The 17,833-nt window shown below is 37.0% G+C and overlaps 1 protein-coding gene across 1 annotated transcript in view; it reads left to right on the forward strand.

Moving 5' to 3' along the window:
• Nucleotides 1–137: 137 nt before the first annotated feature.
• LOC131574311 (protein GREB1-like) overlaps nt 138–17,833 on the forward strand; it is a gene marked incomplete at its 5' end in the record, with an annotated part of 48,801 nt that continues 31,105 nt past the window's right edge. Inside the window, 13 exons of the mRNA XM_058828749.1 lie at nt 138–263; nt 987–1,163; nt 7,771–7,953; nt 8,229–8,372; nt 9,635–9,760; nt 11,649–11,771; nt 12,642–12,779; nt 12,943–13,128; nt 13,673–14,023; nt 14,710–14,838; nt 16,362–16,487; nt 16,935–17,132; nt 17,223–17,403. Of these exons, the coding sequence (XP_058684732.1) occupies nt 138–263; nt 987–1,163; nt 7,771–7,953; nt 8,229–8,372; nt 9,635–9,760; nt 11,649–11,771; nt 12,642–12,779; nt 12,943–13,128; nt 13,673–14,023; nt 14,710–14,838; nt 16,362–16,487; nt 16,935–17,132; nt 17,223–17,403 (2,188 nt within the window). The remainder of the gene's footprint in view (nt 264–986; nt 1,164–7,770; nt 7,954–8,228; nt 8,373–9,634; nt 9,761–11,648; nt 11,772–12,641; nt 12,780–12,942; nt 13,129–13,672; nt 14,024–14,709; nt 14,839–16,361; nt 16,488–16,934; nt 17,133–17,222; nt 17,404–17,833) is intronic.

The following is a 17,833-nucleotide window of genomic DNA, read 5'->3' on the forward strand; positions in this document are numbered from 1 at the left end:
CAACAGTCAACTCATTGTCAAGAGAAGGGAATCCAGTTTGCTCTCATACTTTCTGTAACTGGGTCACCCTGTTCACTCACTGGTTTGTTGCCAGCATTTTCTGTTGTCCAAGTCATTTATACTATGATAATTTGCAGCAGGCAGCAGAGCAGATAATGAGGAAGAAGAAGAAGAAGAGGAGGAAGAAGAAGGCTCAGAATCAAGCAGTCCTCCTGTTTCTTACCAGATGAAGCCTCCCCCAGAAGGATGTTGCACTACTGATGGTAAGAGTACAAACTGTGCAGTCAAAAGCATTTGCCCTACTGAAAAGGGTAGCATTTGGGCTATGTCCCCTATAATTTGTTAGAATGGGATAATTTATATGATACAGAAATCCTAAAAATGTCAGTGTTCATTACCTGCCAGATAAAGCTGGATTGCTCTTAGTTGCTCTTCTATTTGACAGGGTCTTTGTTCAGTGCCAGATAAGCGTTTGTGTTGGAACACCTGGCACAAGGGCAGAACTTCTGTTCTCTTAGGCAACATAGCCCCTTAAATGTCAAGTTTGCAGGCATGGCATTTGCTAAAATGAGTGTGATATTTCTAATTGTTTATCACCACTTTTTTTCTGTTTAAAGTGTATCTTATTCTATGAAGCTGTAAAAAATATTTGAAAAGCCAGGAAAAGCTGGTGAAATTCACAGATTTTGAGGACTGTTTTCTCCCTTTTTGAATGTCTGAGCTAAGTTATGATAGTGATGAGTTCCATAAATATGTAGGTTACAAACTACCACCAAGAGAAACTTCATTGTACATTTTTTAATTTTTGTTTGTTTATGGCTGACCAAAATACAGGGATGAAAATTATCTTTTAGTATGCCCTTGATCTTAGGGGATAAGATGTTGTTTTTCATTAAAAATATAGGAAGTCCTTTAATGAAGAGAGTTGTGAGCAGGAAACAAAAACATCTTGTCAACTTAAAATAAGTTGAGTTGATTTTTTCTAGGTTTCTGCCAGGCTGGTAAAGATTTGAGACTGGTTTCAATTTCTAATGAACATATTGAGGTGCCATCCGGATTTTTACTTGTTGGTGCAAAGTCACCAAATTTACCTGATCACCTGTTAGTGTGTGCTGTGGATAAAAGATTCCTGCCAGATGACAATGGGCGCAATGCCCTGTTGGGTAAGTGGATTCTTCTGTGGCTTCAATTAATAGCTAATTGTTTTTTGAGTTCAGCAGATCTTATTTCTGTTCCACATCTCAGTAATGCTCACAGGTCATGCACAAGAAGATAAGTCAGAGCTGGCTGTGTTTGCTTTGGAAACATACAGAGTGAGCCTCTTCATCAGAGATGCTTCATCACCTTCTGTCCATTAGTCCAAGGCTAAAGTCACTGTTTGACTGGTGCATGTCCTGGTTGCTGGAACTGCACATCTGGTAACTGGACTGGTTGAACTGCTGCCTCTGACTATTTTAGTTTCCCAAATACAGATGTGTACAGACTGTAGGCCTGCCAAGTGGAAATTTCAGGCTCTTATATACATGTAAATTGTTAAATGATAGATTAGACTAGAAAAAATAGTGACCATTTCAGATCATCTCGTTGAGATAGGGACAATATTTTTCACTGTGTTTGAACAATAGCCTGGTTTCTGGATCCTAACCTATGACTTTTTGCTGTCATCACAATATAAATAAATACAAGTGATTATAAGTTGAAATTTTTCCTATATGTGTAATCAGTTAATACTCTGTTTGAAAAATACTCTTAGGAGGGTACTTCAATTTATTGTGTTTAATATACTTAAATGTTCAACTTCTGATATGAAAAAAGGTCCTTCTATCTATTTTTATAGTCTTTATCATTGCCATTAATGTCATCCAAATCAAGCCAAATAGGGAAAATCTGCAATCATGTGAATTAATTAAATGAATATTAATGTTATTAAAATGGAATATTTTTATATTGGGAAAGGTGGCATATAACTGGAGGGGGAACTCATTTTGCAATCAGACACTCTCAGGTTCATATATATTGTTTTCATAGTTAACCAAAAAAATGATTCATCATATATTTGTGCACCAATCTAAGCTTTGAATAGCAAAAGGGAAACATTTCCCAAGAATTTTAAGAGGTTTCTTTCACAGACACTGAGGGATCTGACATGAACTCAATTGTTATCTCAGTTTGAGCAGCTCTTCAAGGCATTTGGGTTGACAGTGGAGTGTGAAGGTGCATAATGTGATTCTATGTACAGTAATTTCTTTTCCTATGTGATCTTGTAGAATTGGATTGGTCACAGTGTATTTGACCAGTGATTGTAAAAGAATTAGGAGGGTTGTAAATCACCCACGTGTTGTCATTTTAAAGATAAAGACAGGAATGTTGTACCACTCAAGTCATTCAGTGCTAGCACTATTAACAGCTTAAGCTCCTTAGGCTGTTAGCAGAGAGGAAGTAGTGTATTTGTTAATTGCGTGCTAAACAAGAACAGAAAAAGGCAACAGGAACATAATTGGGAGGGTTTTATGCTACTTGCATCCTCAGTTTGCTTATTTAATACATTTTAGTTTCCTGAAACCATTTAAATGCTTATTTTTGACTGTTGTTGTACACTTAAACCGCAGTGAACAACGTTCTTTTGCAGACAATTCTAGCAAACTAACTCTGAAGTATGACTTTTATGTATTCTACAAGAAGCTCAAATATAAAAGAACTTACATACTTTAAGATCTGAAGTCTTCATCTGGAAGATGGAGATAAAATAATGTTCCTGGTCCCTAATCTAATGAAAAAAATTACGCATCATAATAAATCATTTAATAAAAAAATAATATCATATGGACGTGAGGATAGTACACTATTTGTACAATAGGGCATACTGTGGATAGAAATGATTGATTGAGGTTTTCAAATGCCACTGGAAGTCAAATTAGGGGAAGTAAAATTAGAAGCAGACATGAATAGTCTCATGGTTTCAGACATACAGTGGGATAAAAACCAGAACCATCATTGCTCTAAATAATCTATTAATGTAGCACAGTGATCTCTGTCTGGCAGTAGATTTAAATTGAAAACATGTCATTTGAAGAAAGGAAACTATTTAGTGTCTTGCTTTTCAAGACAGCATAGAAGCCTTATTTTTGGTATTCTGATTTTAGGCAGTACTCCATCAAACAAGCTAGCCTTTTGAAACAGCATGGAAAGTGGTCCCTTTAAGCCTTTGTGAGTTTAGAGGGAAATTGAGTTGTATTCATTTTGAACTGAAATTAGCTGTCATGAGTCAGAATATATCTCACACTTCTAGTAAGGCTTGTTGACACAGATTTGTAACGGGACACAGGATTTGTAACCCTTCAGCCTCACTGGTTTACTTCGCCTAATTTCATGCTTTTTCCTCTTAATGTACTGTATTTTTGTAAGGCAGCTATTACTCAGTGCTGTTGACTTTTTTCAAAAGGGTTTATTTAAAGAGAGAAGACACCAGTGAGTCACCCAATAGTTTCCTTATTTCTTATGGTCTGCTGCATATGTTTGTGAAGCTGCCTGTGGATTGTACCAAAAGACCAGAAGAAAGCAGGAAATGTCTCAGTAGTTTTCAGGGCCAGATTTTGACTTATGATCTTGTTCCCATTTGGGGCTGTTGACATTCCTCTGGGGCATGTGCCATTTTATTGATAATGCTACTAATCTGTCCCACCATCAAGACAGATGTGCTTGTGATTTGAAAGTAATTACCGTTGGAGGTTTTTTTTTTTTAAATTTTTACAATTGATGTATTATTCCATAGGAGGAAAACATCAACAGTTTCTGGAAAAAGACTATATTTTTTACAAGGAAAATGTTTTCTGTCCCTAGGCATGTTCCTTTTGTAATTCTGTTAATCATGTTAGATCACAGGTTTAACTGCTTTGCAAAACAGATTCAGGTTTTTGCCTTTAGGAAGCTGTTTCCTGGGTTTTATGCAGTCTAAAGGAATGCTTAGATGGAGGAAGTGATCTGTGATAATGAGATATTTATTGTTTCCTAATTAAAGCAGCAAACATGTATCACTCCCAAGGGTTTTTTTTTTTTCTTTTCTTGTTTTGGTTTTTTTTCTCTAGTTCTCACTCTTCAGGGGAGTTTCTCATGATAAACAAAGCAGCTATTCACTCATCATTTTCCAAAAGACCAAACAGCTGCCTACTTTCCTAGCAGGGAACAAGAAATCCTTTTTTTTTTCCAGTGGGTCCCTGAGGTCAAAATGACAGAGGAAAAGATTAGTTTGCTTGCATTGTAAGCTGCATGTAAGATGAAAACATTGTAGTATAAAATACTGTGACTGCTTCTTATAAATATGCAATGATCTGTTGGGCTTTTGTAATAGTACCGAGATTCCATTCAATGGATTTATCCAGCTTTATCATATTGATTTTATTCATTTTTCAAACTTAGGACTTCAGTCTTCAAATGGAATGGTACTGTGTAGGTGGGAAAACTGTGGAGCATTGTCAGTGTTTGTGTGCCTTTTTCTGTGAGTAGAACTGAAAAGAAGAAATACTTGTAGTGAAAAGTTGAAAATATGATCATTTGTTTAAGCAAGCTGCAAACTTTCCACCAAAATATTAATGTTAATTAAAAACCTGTGACTCATTTAAAAGAGAAACAAGAAGAAAATTTTATGCCACATTATGAAAGATTTGATTATGAAATATTGGGTGGATATCCTTCCATTCTGAAGTCCTCCCTTTATCCCTAGCACAAGCTTACTGTTGATCCAAAGGAGCCATTTATCAGTGAGAAGGAGGTCAGGTTTCATAACCTTCTGGTCCAAGGTCCTTCTCCAGAGTGCAAGGTCCCTGCTGTGGAAGAGCTTTTTAAATAATGGACAATTGATCTTTGTGGTGTGAGCAAATTCAAGCAAATGCATATGATAAATCACAGATACAATCAAACACCTTCTGATTAAACAAATTTCAGAGGGAAGCAGCCTTTAGTCACAACTGAACTGAGCTTGGTATGAGCCAATGACCGAAAGGTGAAAGGCTTTTAGCCCCTAAACTCCAGGCATTGATTTCTAATTCTCTTGTGAAATCAATCCCATGACATAGATATATTGAGTCACCTTATGGCTGCCCCAACTCCCCTGACCTTTGTCCTCTCTATAATGTATGGAAGAATATTTAATGCAGCTTGTTTATGAAAAAGGCTGTCCACTCTATCAGCTGCTGGCTTGGGCCATGGCATGAACAGGGTGTTCAGAGGAGGATGGTGAAATGTTTGGGTTCTCATTGTTACTCAATCTGCCACATAAAATGCTCGGAGCAGGGGTGGCAGAGCCCTGCAGTGAGAAATACTGACCAGCATTTCATTGCACTGGAACTGTAAGAGCATGCTGTGTTCTATCTGTGGGGTCAGGGCTGAGCTGCATTCATGAAGAAATGGCTGTCACCAAAGAGTGTCAGTCAGAGGGAATGGGATGGAAAAGGGCAGGAGCTTGCAAGAAAGGACTGAATCTCACTCAGAGGGGCTAGAGAAATTTGAGGTGAAAGATGATAATTTGACTTGAAGGAAAATTAAAAAATAAATGTATAAAATATCTTCCAAGAGCTTTTCAAGACAAGTGGACAATTTAAATCTGTTTAATCCTTACTAGGCCTCACCTGTATGCTATATAGAGTGTAAACTAATTTTCCAGTAGATGCCGCAGAGTTAAGAATAGGTGATTAGGGCAAAAGGTATTTTTCAGGTAGAAGTTATTGCTAAATCTGGTTTGGACAGATGTAATTTACAAAAGTGATCTGAAAACATCAAGTCCAAATGACAAGATTTTGTGTCTACTGTTCAACTTGGATTGCAGAAATACTTCAGCATTTGGTTTTGTCAAGTTGCTTGACACTCCCAGCAAAATGATAAAACCTAGAAAGTGTACTTTTGGAAAAAAGCAAAGAGTAAATTTGAAAACATGTAGTCTTGTAAGTGGCAACGAGGCAAAAATTGCTGTGCTGCTGTTCTGATGCTCTGTGTGCTGCCGAATATATGGGAAGTTTTCATTTACTAGGAAAAGCATTTTTGATGATTTCTTAATCAGCATAAAATTCATACAAACTCTACAGCTTTTGCCCCATCTGTTCTAATCTTGTTTCCTTTTGTAGTTGCTTTTATTGCACCTACTCTAGGCTCTGTGATGTTAGACAGATGCTTTTGTGCTGACTGATATAACACAGAGGATTCTGCAAAGTCATGACTTGTCCTGATTTTATGAGTCACAATGACTTTTATCATCCTACTGACTAGGATCAGAGAGATAATAGGCAGCTTTCAATGGCTGTTAGCCACTTGTTCCCATGGATACGAGACCAATCTCCACATCAACTTTAGTTTTTAATAAATTCTTCTGAACCTTTTGAAAACTAATGAAAGTGCTCAGGTTGAAAACCAAGCAACAGGTGTTTACAGAATATTATGTTTCAGTGCTTGTACTTTACAGAAAGAAAAAAGTATTGACCATAAGTTTGTAAATTTAATTTGTTTGAGATATGGGATTGAAATAATAAATGTCATAAATGGCTCTTAATTTCATTTACCATATTATTGATCCTTTATTCTAGTTTTCTCCTTTTTGATGGTGTTGCCTACCTTATGTGTAATACATTTATTTTACTTTTACCATGTTTGCATTCACTGAATATACCGTTTTCATTTCAATTCCTATTATTGTACATAAAAATGTGCATTACATATGATTAAAATGAAAGAAAAGATCATACTTCAGGTCATGTGAAGGGAACAGAGAGAAAATTTCCATGGGCAAGATTATCTCTTAATTGCTCAGGATAGGATAATAATAATAATAGTAATAATAATTTTCAAATGCACTAGTTTGATAGAAGATGAAAATATCTTAAGAAATACTTTGTAAAATGGACAAAAAAAGGGAAGACCCTTCAGGCAGCTGTGTGAGCAGTGCCCTTTATTTACGATGCTAATGACATCAGCACCGTGAGCCCCTTGTTGAGGCTCAAGCTGTGTATCTCAGAATGAGAGGAAATGGCAGTATCCCTGGAAATACCCCATAAAGCCTGACTACAAAAAGCTTTATGGGGAAGGACTATGTCTCTGTTGTGTCTATAAAGTTGCAGACACTTTGTTCCTGTAATCATAAATAGTTTTAACTGCTGTGAAGTGCTGACACAGTCCAGCCATAATTTGACAAAGCTATTTTAAATTAATAGCCCAGGAACACTTTAGTATTTTCTCCTCTCTCAAAAAGCATCTGTAGTAGGAACTTGTTACTTAAATATGTTTAGATCTATTTCAATATAGTAGGTTAAATAGACTTAATTTCTTGAGACTTAATTGCATGTTTCATTGAATTGAGTGAAATTCAGTGAAATTGAAAATATGTCAATGAAAACTGAAAGAGAAGTGAAACATATTACATGCTGTAGTGCTGAATTGTGGTTAAGCAATTGACTCAGCACTCTTCAGTCAGAAACTTTTCATAGATAGGTAATAAATAGCAATTGTGACCTTTTTATATGTGAAAAAATGAAAAATATGGCCCATTTAATTTGTTTTTAAACATGGGGCTGCGTTTTTGCAGTCTGTGCAATACACTTTCTGTATAAAGCGTAAATACTTTCTTTGAGGAAAACATTAAAAAATTCTCTTTGTGGAAAAAAAACCCAAAACAACCAAAACCCCAAAACATAAATACAACCTTTCCTCTGGAAAGAATAATGTTTGAACGTTATTAATAGTGACCCACCTATCTCACTGGATTATGTGTATTGTTTGTTTTATCAGGCTTCTCTGGCAATTGTGTTGGCTGTGGCAAGAAGGGTTTCTGCTACTTTACAGAATTCTCAAATCACATTAATCTTAAACTGACCACTCAGCCCAAGAAACAGAAACACTTAAAGTATTATCTGGTCAGGAATGCACAGGGAGCTCTGACCAAAGGATCTGTAATCTGCTGGAAAGGGGCAGGTAAGATAATGAAGCTGTCTTCCTCAAGCTCTGGTTTTCTTCATCCAAGCTTAGCTATCACGGGGACTGGAGTCTCTGTAAAGCCTGAGAGAGATCATTTGAAAGGCTCTTTAAAGCCAGGTGACTGCTAGAGCAGCTGTAAAAGCCATTGTCTGACCTAATATGAGCCTGGCATGTTTGAAGACATTGGTTCCTTCATTCCAAGTGTCGTAGCCTCTAAGCAATTCATGTGTGAAATTATCCGAAAGATACAGGTTCTTTTTTTTTTGTTAAAGAGTTCAGAGGCCGGCAGTCTTCAACCAGTACCTGCTCAAGCACCTTGTTCCAATTGCCAGAAAGTTCAGGCCTCTCAGGAAGCACCTCCAGCGAGCCTCTCCCACCTGCAAATCCCAGTGCTCCTGCTGGGACTCAGCAAACAGGTACCTCTTAGAAGGAAAACACACTGGGGTTCCACTTCCACTTCACTCTTCTGTGCTTGTGTATTTGGGTGTGCTTGTGTGAAAGCAAAGGCAAACAAACAAGTAAGCACATTGCCTAATAAAACATGTTGAATAGAATTAGAGACCTATTACAAAGAAAGCAATTATTTGAAGGCTTCTCCCTGTCCATTTTCTCTTGTCAGATTTATGTATAAAAGGTTAGCAAATAATAAATAGGTGTTCTGCAGCTTGCTCACAGTTGGACCAAACCAAAATGTTTCAAAAAGCCTTTATTTCTAAAGCATTTTTCCAGCAGTCACTTGTCTGGTCACAGATGACATCTGTTACAGAATCCAGCATAATTTTAGCTTTTTTTGTCTGATCCAGTCTGTTTTATGCTATGAGCAGAATCCTTTCCAAAACAGGCATTATATGGGCATCAGCTTTAAAACTTGAGAATTTTTTCTTCTGCTGAGAAAAGTAGCTTTAATATTAAAAAACAAACTAATGGTCAGTATCTGTAACTTTCTTTGTATTAAAAATTATTTCTGAGACCTTTACTTTTCCATTAACTTGACATAAATGAAAGGTGATAGATGATAGAGGCTAGAGTGATCTCTTTGAGCTTCTTCATAATGAACACAGCTCTTAAGTGTCTGTGACTATTAGAGGTTTTTCCTGGGTTTTTACACAGGGGAGCTGAAGCACATCTGTGGTGGTTATATTCTATTCTCTGAGATAGAAGCCTGTTAAATAGTTGTGATATACTGGTGCCTTCCAGAATCATCAATCTCTTTATGATAACTGGTTGCCTTTTTTTTTTTTTCTCAGATGTTACAAAAAACCTACATTAATTACAAGCATATTAGGCTTAAAAGGCTTAAGAACACCTCCCCGTTCCCTTTTTTTTATTTTAATGTAGCATGATTAAAAAAATCTTAGCAAGATTGGGGTGGAGGCTTAGTAAATTTTAAACATCTCTCTTTTGCCTGGTTCTTGAGTAAACTTTGTGTAAGAGCCAGGGTCATGCAAAGAAGCTACAGCTTCTGACATATGCATTTAATTGAGGAATCAGATTTTTCCCAGGCACTTAATTGGGAGTAGGAGGTCAGAAGTGGATTGTTTTATTCAGCATTGTATTCACTCTTGAGCAGATCCTGATGTCTTTATTACAGTAAATGATGAAATGGTTTGTTGTATCAACTGATGATCTTGACCTAGAAATGTTTAGTGTAAATACTTTGGGTTTTTTTTCTTGTCAGCTGCAGCCGTAGATCACATCCCTTCAACAGCTGCATTCAGTTCAGCAGTTTATAATGGCAAGGAATCACCTAAACAGCAGTTGATGAAAAATAACCTGTCTGCTCTGACAAGACCTTCAGTGTTAGGTATTTGTATGGATTTGTTGTTTAATAACCCTAAACTCTATGTGTATAATAGAAGCATTAAATAAATTTCATCGTGATTGTAATTTCCTGAATAAATAGAAATTACCATTCCCTTCCAAGTCCTTTCTGACCACAATACTTTTTTCTGTATTAATTTCCAGGGGAAAAAAAAAAAAATTATTTGTATTCAGCCACAGTTTGTTATAGTTAATAATATTAGTTGGATTTTTTCCTCATATTTGTAGTTAATTCATTTAATAGAGACACAGACCAGATTCTGAATCCAGGTTCTTAAAGAATGTGTCAATTTGCATTGATTTCACCAACAGATTTTGTGAAGGGAATTAAGAAATATTTATAAGTAATCACTCATAGGATGATTCCTATTGCAGTTCCTATTGAACTGTTGCAGTTCACCATGGGATGGAGAGCTGGACTTCGGCAACTGGCTACAAATTCAAGAAACTGTCCTCACTGGAGCATTATTACGATTTGTGTTAATTGTTTTCTGTCACAAACTGTGCCACTGGCTTGTTTAAGGAAGAAAATTAGTTTTCACTATGGCTAGAAACAAACTGTAGCTCTATTTCAGTCTTCCCAAGTTTCCCTGCTGGCATCACAGGCAAATTTTCCTTCTCTGCCTATTCAGGCTCTGAATCTCTTTTTTCCATGCAGCAGCACGTTATTGCTTATTCATTTCAGAAGGATTAATTTCTGCAGGAAGGAGCACAGCATTGTCAAATATAAAATCCTTTGTATTGCTCTATCTTGTGACTGTCCCAGGCTATGTCAGGAAACAAGTGAAAGGATGAGCAGCAGCAATGGCCAAAGGCTGCCCTCGCGTGGTAAAAGTGTAAGGGACAAATCTGGAAAATCTCCAAAATTTGGAAATCTGTGTGTGAGTGTCTGCAAGAGAATGAGCTTCTTCTAGATTTGAAGACTTCGGGCTTCTCTTTAATTGTAATACATTTTTCAAAATTAAGCCCACACTTTTTATATGAAATTCTTATGTTGCCTTGCATTTTATGTGGGACTAACCATTCTGCCAGGAGATACAGCCTTGGCAGGGTGAAGGAGTGTTGCGACCTCCGTGTAGCGATGTCCAGAAACAGAAATAGCTCAATCCTGCAAGTTTCTGAGCAGTTCCCAGAGGAACACTGACTCACAATGATTAGAAATACTTGATGTTAGTGGAAGCTCATCTTTCTAAGAGTTTGCAGAGGTGCACAAGGAAACTCAAGAAAATCGTTACAAAAAATGAAAGAAATTCATCATCAGGGTCTCCTAGAGGGACTGTGAGAAAGTTGATTTTACTGAAAAAAAATTGAAGCTACCTATCCATTGGTAGGCAGAGGTGTAGAAGTAGTTTGATAGCAACTAATATGGAATAAAACCATAGATGGAATCAGCAAGAAGTGTCAAAAAACAAGTTAATGGGGAAATTGTTGAAAAGAACTCAGATGTTTATTACTATTACTCTGAAACCGTTGGGAATATTATTTTTCTATAAGTTACCTGTAACACTGTGTCATGTGTTTGGAAATAAAAGGACCAAAATGCCCACAGTCTTGACTTCAAAATATTAATACTTTTAAGGATTCTTAATATGTCTCTTACTGTACTTATATGGTATTTTTCTTAGTAGAGAGAATGCACTGGTATAAGATAAGGAATATCTGGATAGTTAAGAGTTCTCTGCACCAGAAATTTCCAAGAAATTTAAGCAGGACACAACAAAGTAAAATAAATCACACACAATTATAATATTCATAGACTTGACCTTTTCTACCACCATACTTGTTGAATATATTCAGTCTATCACAACATGGTGAATTGCTATGCACAAACCTGTATACATTTTATTCTAATATTTCTCTGAAACATTCAGGCACATTAACAAATACAGGGCCTCCAAAAAAGCGCCATAAAGGTTGGTCACCAGAATCTCCATCATCCACTGAAACTTGGAACTTGCAGCTCAATCCACAGGCTCCAAGCAGAGTTAAAAATGGTAAGCTATACCCAAAGTAAGGATTTTGTTTCATTATTCAGAAAGTAATGGGGGGAAAGAGGCATTATTTTAATGACACATGCAGATTCGTATGAGAGATTTCTCTGTGCTCACCTAGGTTCTTTGTTTCCATTGATTTGTTTTTGAGGCTCTGAGCCTAGCTCTCATCAGGTTCAGGTCACCGAATCATTAACAAATCCCAACAGATGACAAGGGTCAATTTTTAGACACCAAAACCCCTTTTGAATATTAAAATTAATATCATAACTCAGTAACATATCATAACAACAGTACTGTCCATCATTTCAATTATTTGTCATAATATTCTTGGCACTTGGATTTTATGATACAGACAAGAGTAACATTTGGTGAAATAAACCCAGTTTCCCCAGAATGTTTTCTCTTAATGTACTATTTTTTACATTAAAATTACCATTAAAAAGTTATGCCTGAGCAAACGTTGAATCTTATTTTTTTTCTTTTTCCTATAGCAGTAAAAACTATTTAGAATGAGTGAAACTAAATATGTCACACAGAACTCACAAATCATAGCTACACGTGTAATCACGCCTGCACAATATCACATAAGTCTCTGTATTTATGCATTTATACCTGGAACTGTTTGTTTATAAACATTTCAAAATCTTTAGATGCATGTGGGGCGTCCAGTGTTGCAGTGACATAATTAGTCCTCCAAGACACTTAGCATAATAGTGTGGGCTGTAATAACAGGTCATGAGCTATTTGATGGAGCCATAAAAAGCAGTGAATACTGACAGCAAATGTGGGTGTGAAATGATGCTGAATGACTTCTCTTTGAGGAAATCATTACCAGACCTAACTCCAGTAATAATATGTCTAAAATCTTAGATGGAGGAAGCCTGTCATCCTTACCCCATTCTCCTTTGGTGGGACCAGCCTCCTCTCCAATGGTGGGCTCAGGAGAACCAGTCTCAGTTCCTGACAACTTGCTGAAAATCTGTAAAGCAAAACCAGTTATTTTTAAAGGTAAAGCCCCCAGCCCCACAACAAGGCAAGAGATGTAAAGATATATCCCACCCCTAAACACTGCTAACACTATCCATTTTAAGAGGTTGGCTGTTAAAACTGTTTAATGCACATATGGAAAATGACGAAATTGATGTGATGTGTACGTACATTTATTTTGTAGGTCATGGAAACTTCCCATATCTTTGTGGGAACATTAACGATGTGATAGTGAGTCCTTTGTTGTACACCTGTTACAGAAATTCTCAGTCTTTATCCAGAGCATATGAACAATACGGTGCATCCACAATACAGCCTATTTCTGAGGAAATGCAGCTGTTACTGACTGTCTACTACCTTGTTCAACTAGGTAAGATTGTTCTACATCCAGATAGACTGCACTGAATAGTCACATGCAGGCAAATGTGAAGGGGAATATTAGGGCAGGACATTACTAAATATGAGTCTTTGATAATGTGATATTAAACTATTTTATTCATGGTTATGGAACAAAATGAAGTAACTATGTCTTGAAGGCCAGACAAATTGAATTATAAACATACAAATTTCATTTTCTGCTATCGTCTGGGCCTCAGCATGAAAATTAAAGGAAAAGAGCTGTAATTCACTGTTCTTGCAGACAATCTGTGGTTTTGAAGTAGTATTATACTGAGACAGGCAGCGTTCAACCTCTTAAATATTTCTAGTTACTGGTACTCAGGTTCAGATTAAGGCAGCTTTACCTGAGTATCACAAAGGCATTTCAAAATGAAAAATTTGGTTCACATCTGCTAGAAGCAACAAAGTCATGCATGCAGGAATCTGAAACATGTTTTAAAAAACAAAAATATTTTTACTCAACACTTTTTTTTAATTGTTCCATAATATTTCCCTCCTATTTTTTTTTTTTTTAGCTGCAGACCAAGTCCCTTTGATTGAGGATTTGGAGCAAATATTCATGCGCTCCTGGCGGGAATCACACCTGTCTGAAATCCGTCAGTACCAGCAGGCTGTTCCCCAGGCCTTTCCCCAGGTGCCCAGCCAGATCACCCCGGTGACTTCAGCCCAGCTGCCCTGGCTGGCAGGGCTGGCAGCCAGCTCCTGTAATGACAGTGTCCACATCATTGAGTGCAGCTACTCCCTGGCAGAAGGGCTTTCAGAAATGTTTAAGCTACTCATTGAAGGGAAATTAGTTAAGACAAACTATGTGGTGATCATATGTGCCAGTAGAAACCGAGCCATTGATTCCTGCATTGTGATAACAGGTAATGTCCCAAGGATGTATCTCCTTGCAAACCAGAGTAATTCAGCGCGGTGAGGGGTTTGGTTGGAGTTCCAGTGAGTTGCCTCACAAAGCAGAGCTTTGACCAGCCAGTAATGGGCTTTGATGAACCCAGGCTGACACTGCACAGTTGGGTCTCTCCCCAGCAAACCACATTCTGCTTGTGTTGCCCATCTTCTCACCAAAGCACCTCAACCAACAAGGCTACAAACAAAAAATCGTGAGTTACAGCACACACAGTGCATAAAGCTCTTCTGCCCTGTCCAGCTGGGATATTACTGCAGAGAACCTTTCCTTACCTTCTAAAAGATGATCTTTCAATGTCATTCCCTTCAACAACCTGCTTACGATTAAATAAATTATATGAATGGCCATTCAGAAATTCATTGTGATTGTAAGATAATTGGCAATTCCTTTCCTAGTCTTTTTATATCATGTATCAACAAATACTTTCCAAACTGGGAATGAAGTGCAAAGAATTGTAAAACATGGATCTATTTTACATGTGTCTGGTGCATATATATGTTGGAGACATAAAAGACTCATCCCTGCCATTTCTGTATGTGTGGTATTCTTTTAGCTGTAGAGTACTTTTATTATGACTTAGAATATTCTTAACTTTAGTTTGAAGTGTTTTAAAAATTCCTTTTTATTTTTCTTGTGTTTTAGGAAAGTATCAGGCAAGAGTTCTGTCTGAGAGCATGCTCAGTCCTTCAGACTACCAAAAAGAAGTTAACTATCAGCTGGTCACAGGGAAGGTGGAAACTCTGGGGTCCTTCTTTAGCACACTCTGCCCAGGTACCTAACAAGTTGTAAAGAGGCGTGTTTCCAAATCCCTGAAACTTTTAAGTCTGAGAAAATACCTTTGCTCATTTCCTTACCAGAAGCAAGACGCTTAGAAATACATGAAAAATGCATTAAAAGTTGTGAAAGTACAGTTGAATTGAAATTCCTCCTAAAAGTGTCAGTTTCTAAAATCCATTGGTTTCATAAAAATAGGCCAACAAATAGCTGAGAATATTATTCTTAGCTATGCAAATCCATCCTTATATTATGCAAGTCCCTATGCATATGAATGTATAAATTCTTTTGCCCTAAGCATTTAGTCCAGAATAGATCAGAGCTATTTTACGAAAGGTAGGATATTCCCCTTCAACTTACCATACTGTGAACTTGATGGTGATGCCTGGGACAGAGGAAAATTGCAGAGGGACAGGGTTACTGGATCATTTTTAGGTGAGTGTACTGAGAATTACTACAGGCAGAATTATCTGGGGGTAGATCAAACCATGTGGAAAGTTAAACTGTACCTCACAACTAGGGCAAATGCAGCATATGTGTCACTTCTAATGGGATGTCACAGTTTTATTTGCCATTCACATCATGTTGGTAAATAGATCACAAGAACCCTTCTGAATCTGTCATTATATTTTGAGTGGTCACTTAAGGGAATCTCATTTTCCTTAGATCAACTTGTAGTTATGTATTGTTTATCTTAGTGTATTCAAAGTATGGTTTTCAAAATCAAAGAGAACCATGGAGAGTCACAGAAAATCATAGAGTTGTTTGCTGTTGCTATTGTTTGAGCAGAACAAGTAAATGAGCATCCTAAAAATAGCTGCCAACTATATTCGCTGGCCTGCTCTTCACAGAGCCTCTCTGAGCTCACTGCAGACATACTCAAACATCTTTTTAACTGCTGAGAAAATACTAATGCCTGGGTCAGGCATATTGTATTCTCTGCATAGCTTTCACCTGTAAGTAGGGCCCCTGCTCTACAGAAATGGGTATGTTTGCAGATATGCAATACTTCAATAAAAAATACTGTGCTTGTTTCAGCAAGGTGTATAGCTACAAAACTCATGTTTTTCTTTTGGCTGTATTAGAAATTACTTTTCTTTCCGTCTTTCAAAAATGTTAGAGTTTTAGAAATGTTTATCAGATTTTTCTCAACTTTCTTGTAATCCTTGTTAGTGAACAGTATGGACCTATGGTCTGAACATAAACTAAGCCAGTTTCATGTCTTTGTTTTTGCTGGTTTGTATCAGGGCCTTGAGGGTAATTTTCTACCACATTCCATAAATGTCCTAGCTGGTCTGCAGAGATGGTTTGTCATTCACTGATCTGGTTTTCATTTTACTTGTGATAAACTGTAAAACCAGATTTAATAGAAAATAACAAGAGGGTTCTTGTATAAAACAGCCAATAAGCCAAGGGCAGGATAGCTAACAAATAAAGTTTTTAAGATCTACAAGGCAAAATCAATATGAAATGCAGCTATTAACATGAGCGTTTATTCCATTATCCCTTCAATTTGACAGAGGGTGACATTGATCTTTTGCTGGAGAAATTTCATCAAGAAAACCAAGGACACATATCTTCATCACTTTCTGCTTCAATAAATAAACCAACAGCAGTGAATGGAGCTGGAACAGCTGTGTGTACAAGTGAGTAAGGAGGATCTTCTAAGAGGTGACAGAGCAAGGCACTGCACCAAATTCTGGGTGCACAGTTAGATCCTTCTGGATAGAGCCCAGAAGGCAAAGGCCCTGAGGCAAACAGTAACTCATGTCTTGGAATATTCAGATTTACACTGATGGACGTTGTGCTTCATTCCACTGGGTATTGCAGTGTTTGAAGCTGTAAGTCTTACTTCCGTGGTAACAGAATGCTATTGTTCAAATTCACTTTCAGGTCTCAGACACTTATGGGACCAAAATGTCCAAATTCAGAAAGATTTTGTTGCATATTCTATATGGGTTTTCATAAATGAGCTCCTGTAAATAAGCAAAATACTTTAAAGAGTAGTTCAGTCATTCTTTGCCAAACTCTTAACATTTTGAATCAGATTAAACTTTAGGCATATATCTAAACAGAATTTTGCCTTTTTCCAGGTTATGAGATTGAACGACATCAAATTCGTCCATTCCAGCTAGCAGTGGCTCAGAAATTGCTGTCTCATATTTGCTCAATTGCTGACTCCAGCACTCAAAATCTTGATTTGGGTTCCTTCGAGAAAATTGATTTCTTGATCTGTGTTCCACCCTCCGAAGTGACTTATCAACAGACTTTGTTTCATCTCTGGCACTCAGGTGCTCATTAGTTAGCTTTATTTTAGATTTACACAACATTCTTAGATATATTCATGTCCAGAAATACTGACTCTTGTTCCATTCTTTTAGGTATATTATTAGAACTTGGATTAGAAAAGGAACATCTTACAAAGCAGAGAGTGGAACAGTATGTTATGAAACTAGATGCAGAAGCCCAAATTAAATTCAAAGTCTTTTTACAAAACTCTATGCAGAATCCACACACACTGTTTGTCCTAATCCATGATCATGCACACTGGGATCTAATGAGGTAAGAAAACTGTAACTTGTTTTTAGAGAAGTTGTTATTATCTACATTATCACTCAAGATTAGTTGTCAGATTTATCCCTTCCTTCATCTTTCTTCGCATCTTTCTGGTAATTCTGGCTCCCTGTGAATTGAATAAACATGTTTTAAGGTCCTTTCTGACTTATACTTACCCTTCTTATTATACTGTGCCTCAGTGGAACATTTAATCTTTTTTTGCTCTCCATCCTTATCTACTTTCAGCCACAGCTATTTTTTTCTTTGGCTGTTTGTCCTTTGTTCAGAGGAAAGCTTCCTGTGAAAGTACACAGAGCTCCTTATCCTCTGTTACTGTCCTCTGGGCTGTAAAATTTGCAAAACCTCAACCCACTGAGTAGACAACTAGTGAGCCAATACTGCTACCTAGTGTTTTAACTGATTGTAAATTTCCCAG

This window comes from Poecile atricapillus, unplaced genomic scaffold (assembly GCF_030490865.1).
Source record: "Poecile atricapillus isolate bPoeAtr1 unplaced genomic scaffold, bPoeAtr1.hap1 scaffold_238, whole genome shotgun sequence".
Classification (NCBI taxonomy): Eukaryota; Metazoa; Chordata; class Aves; order Passeriformes; family Paridae; genus Poecile; species Poecile atricapillus.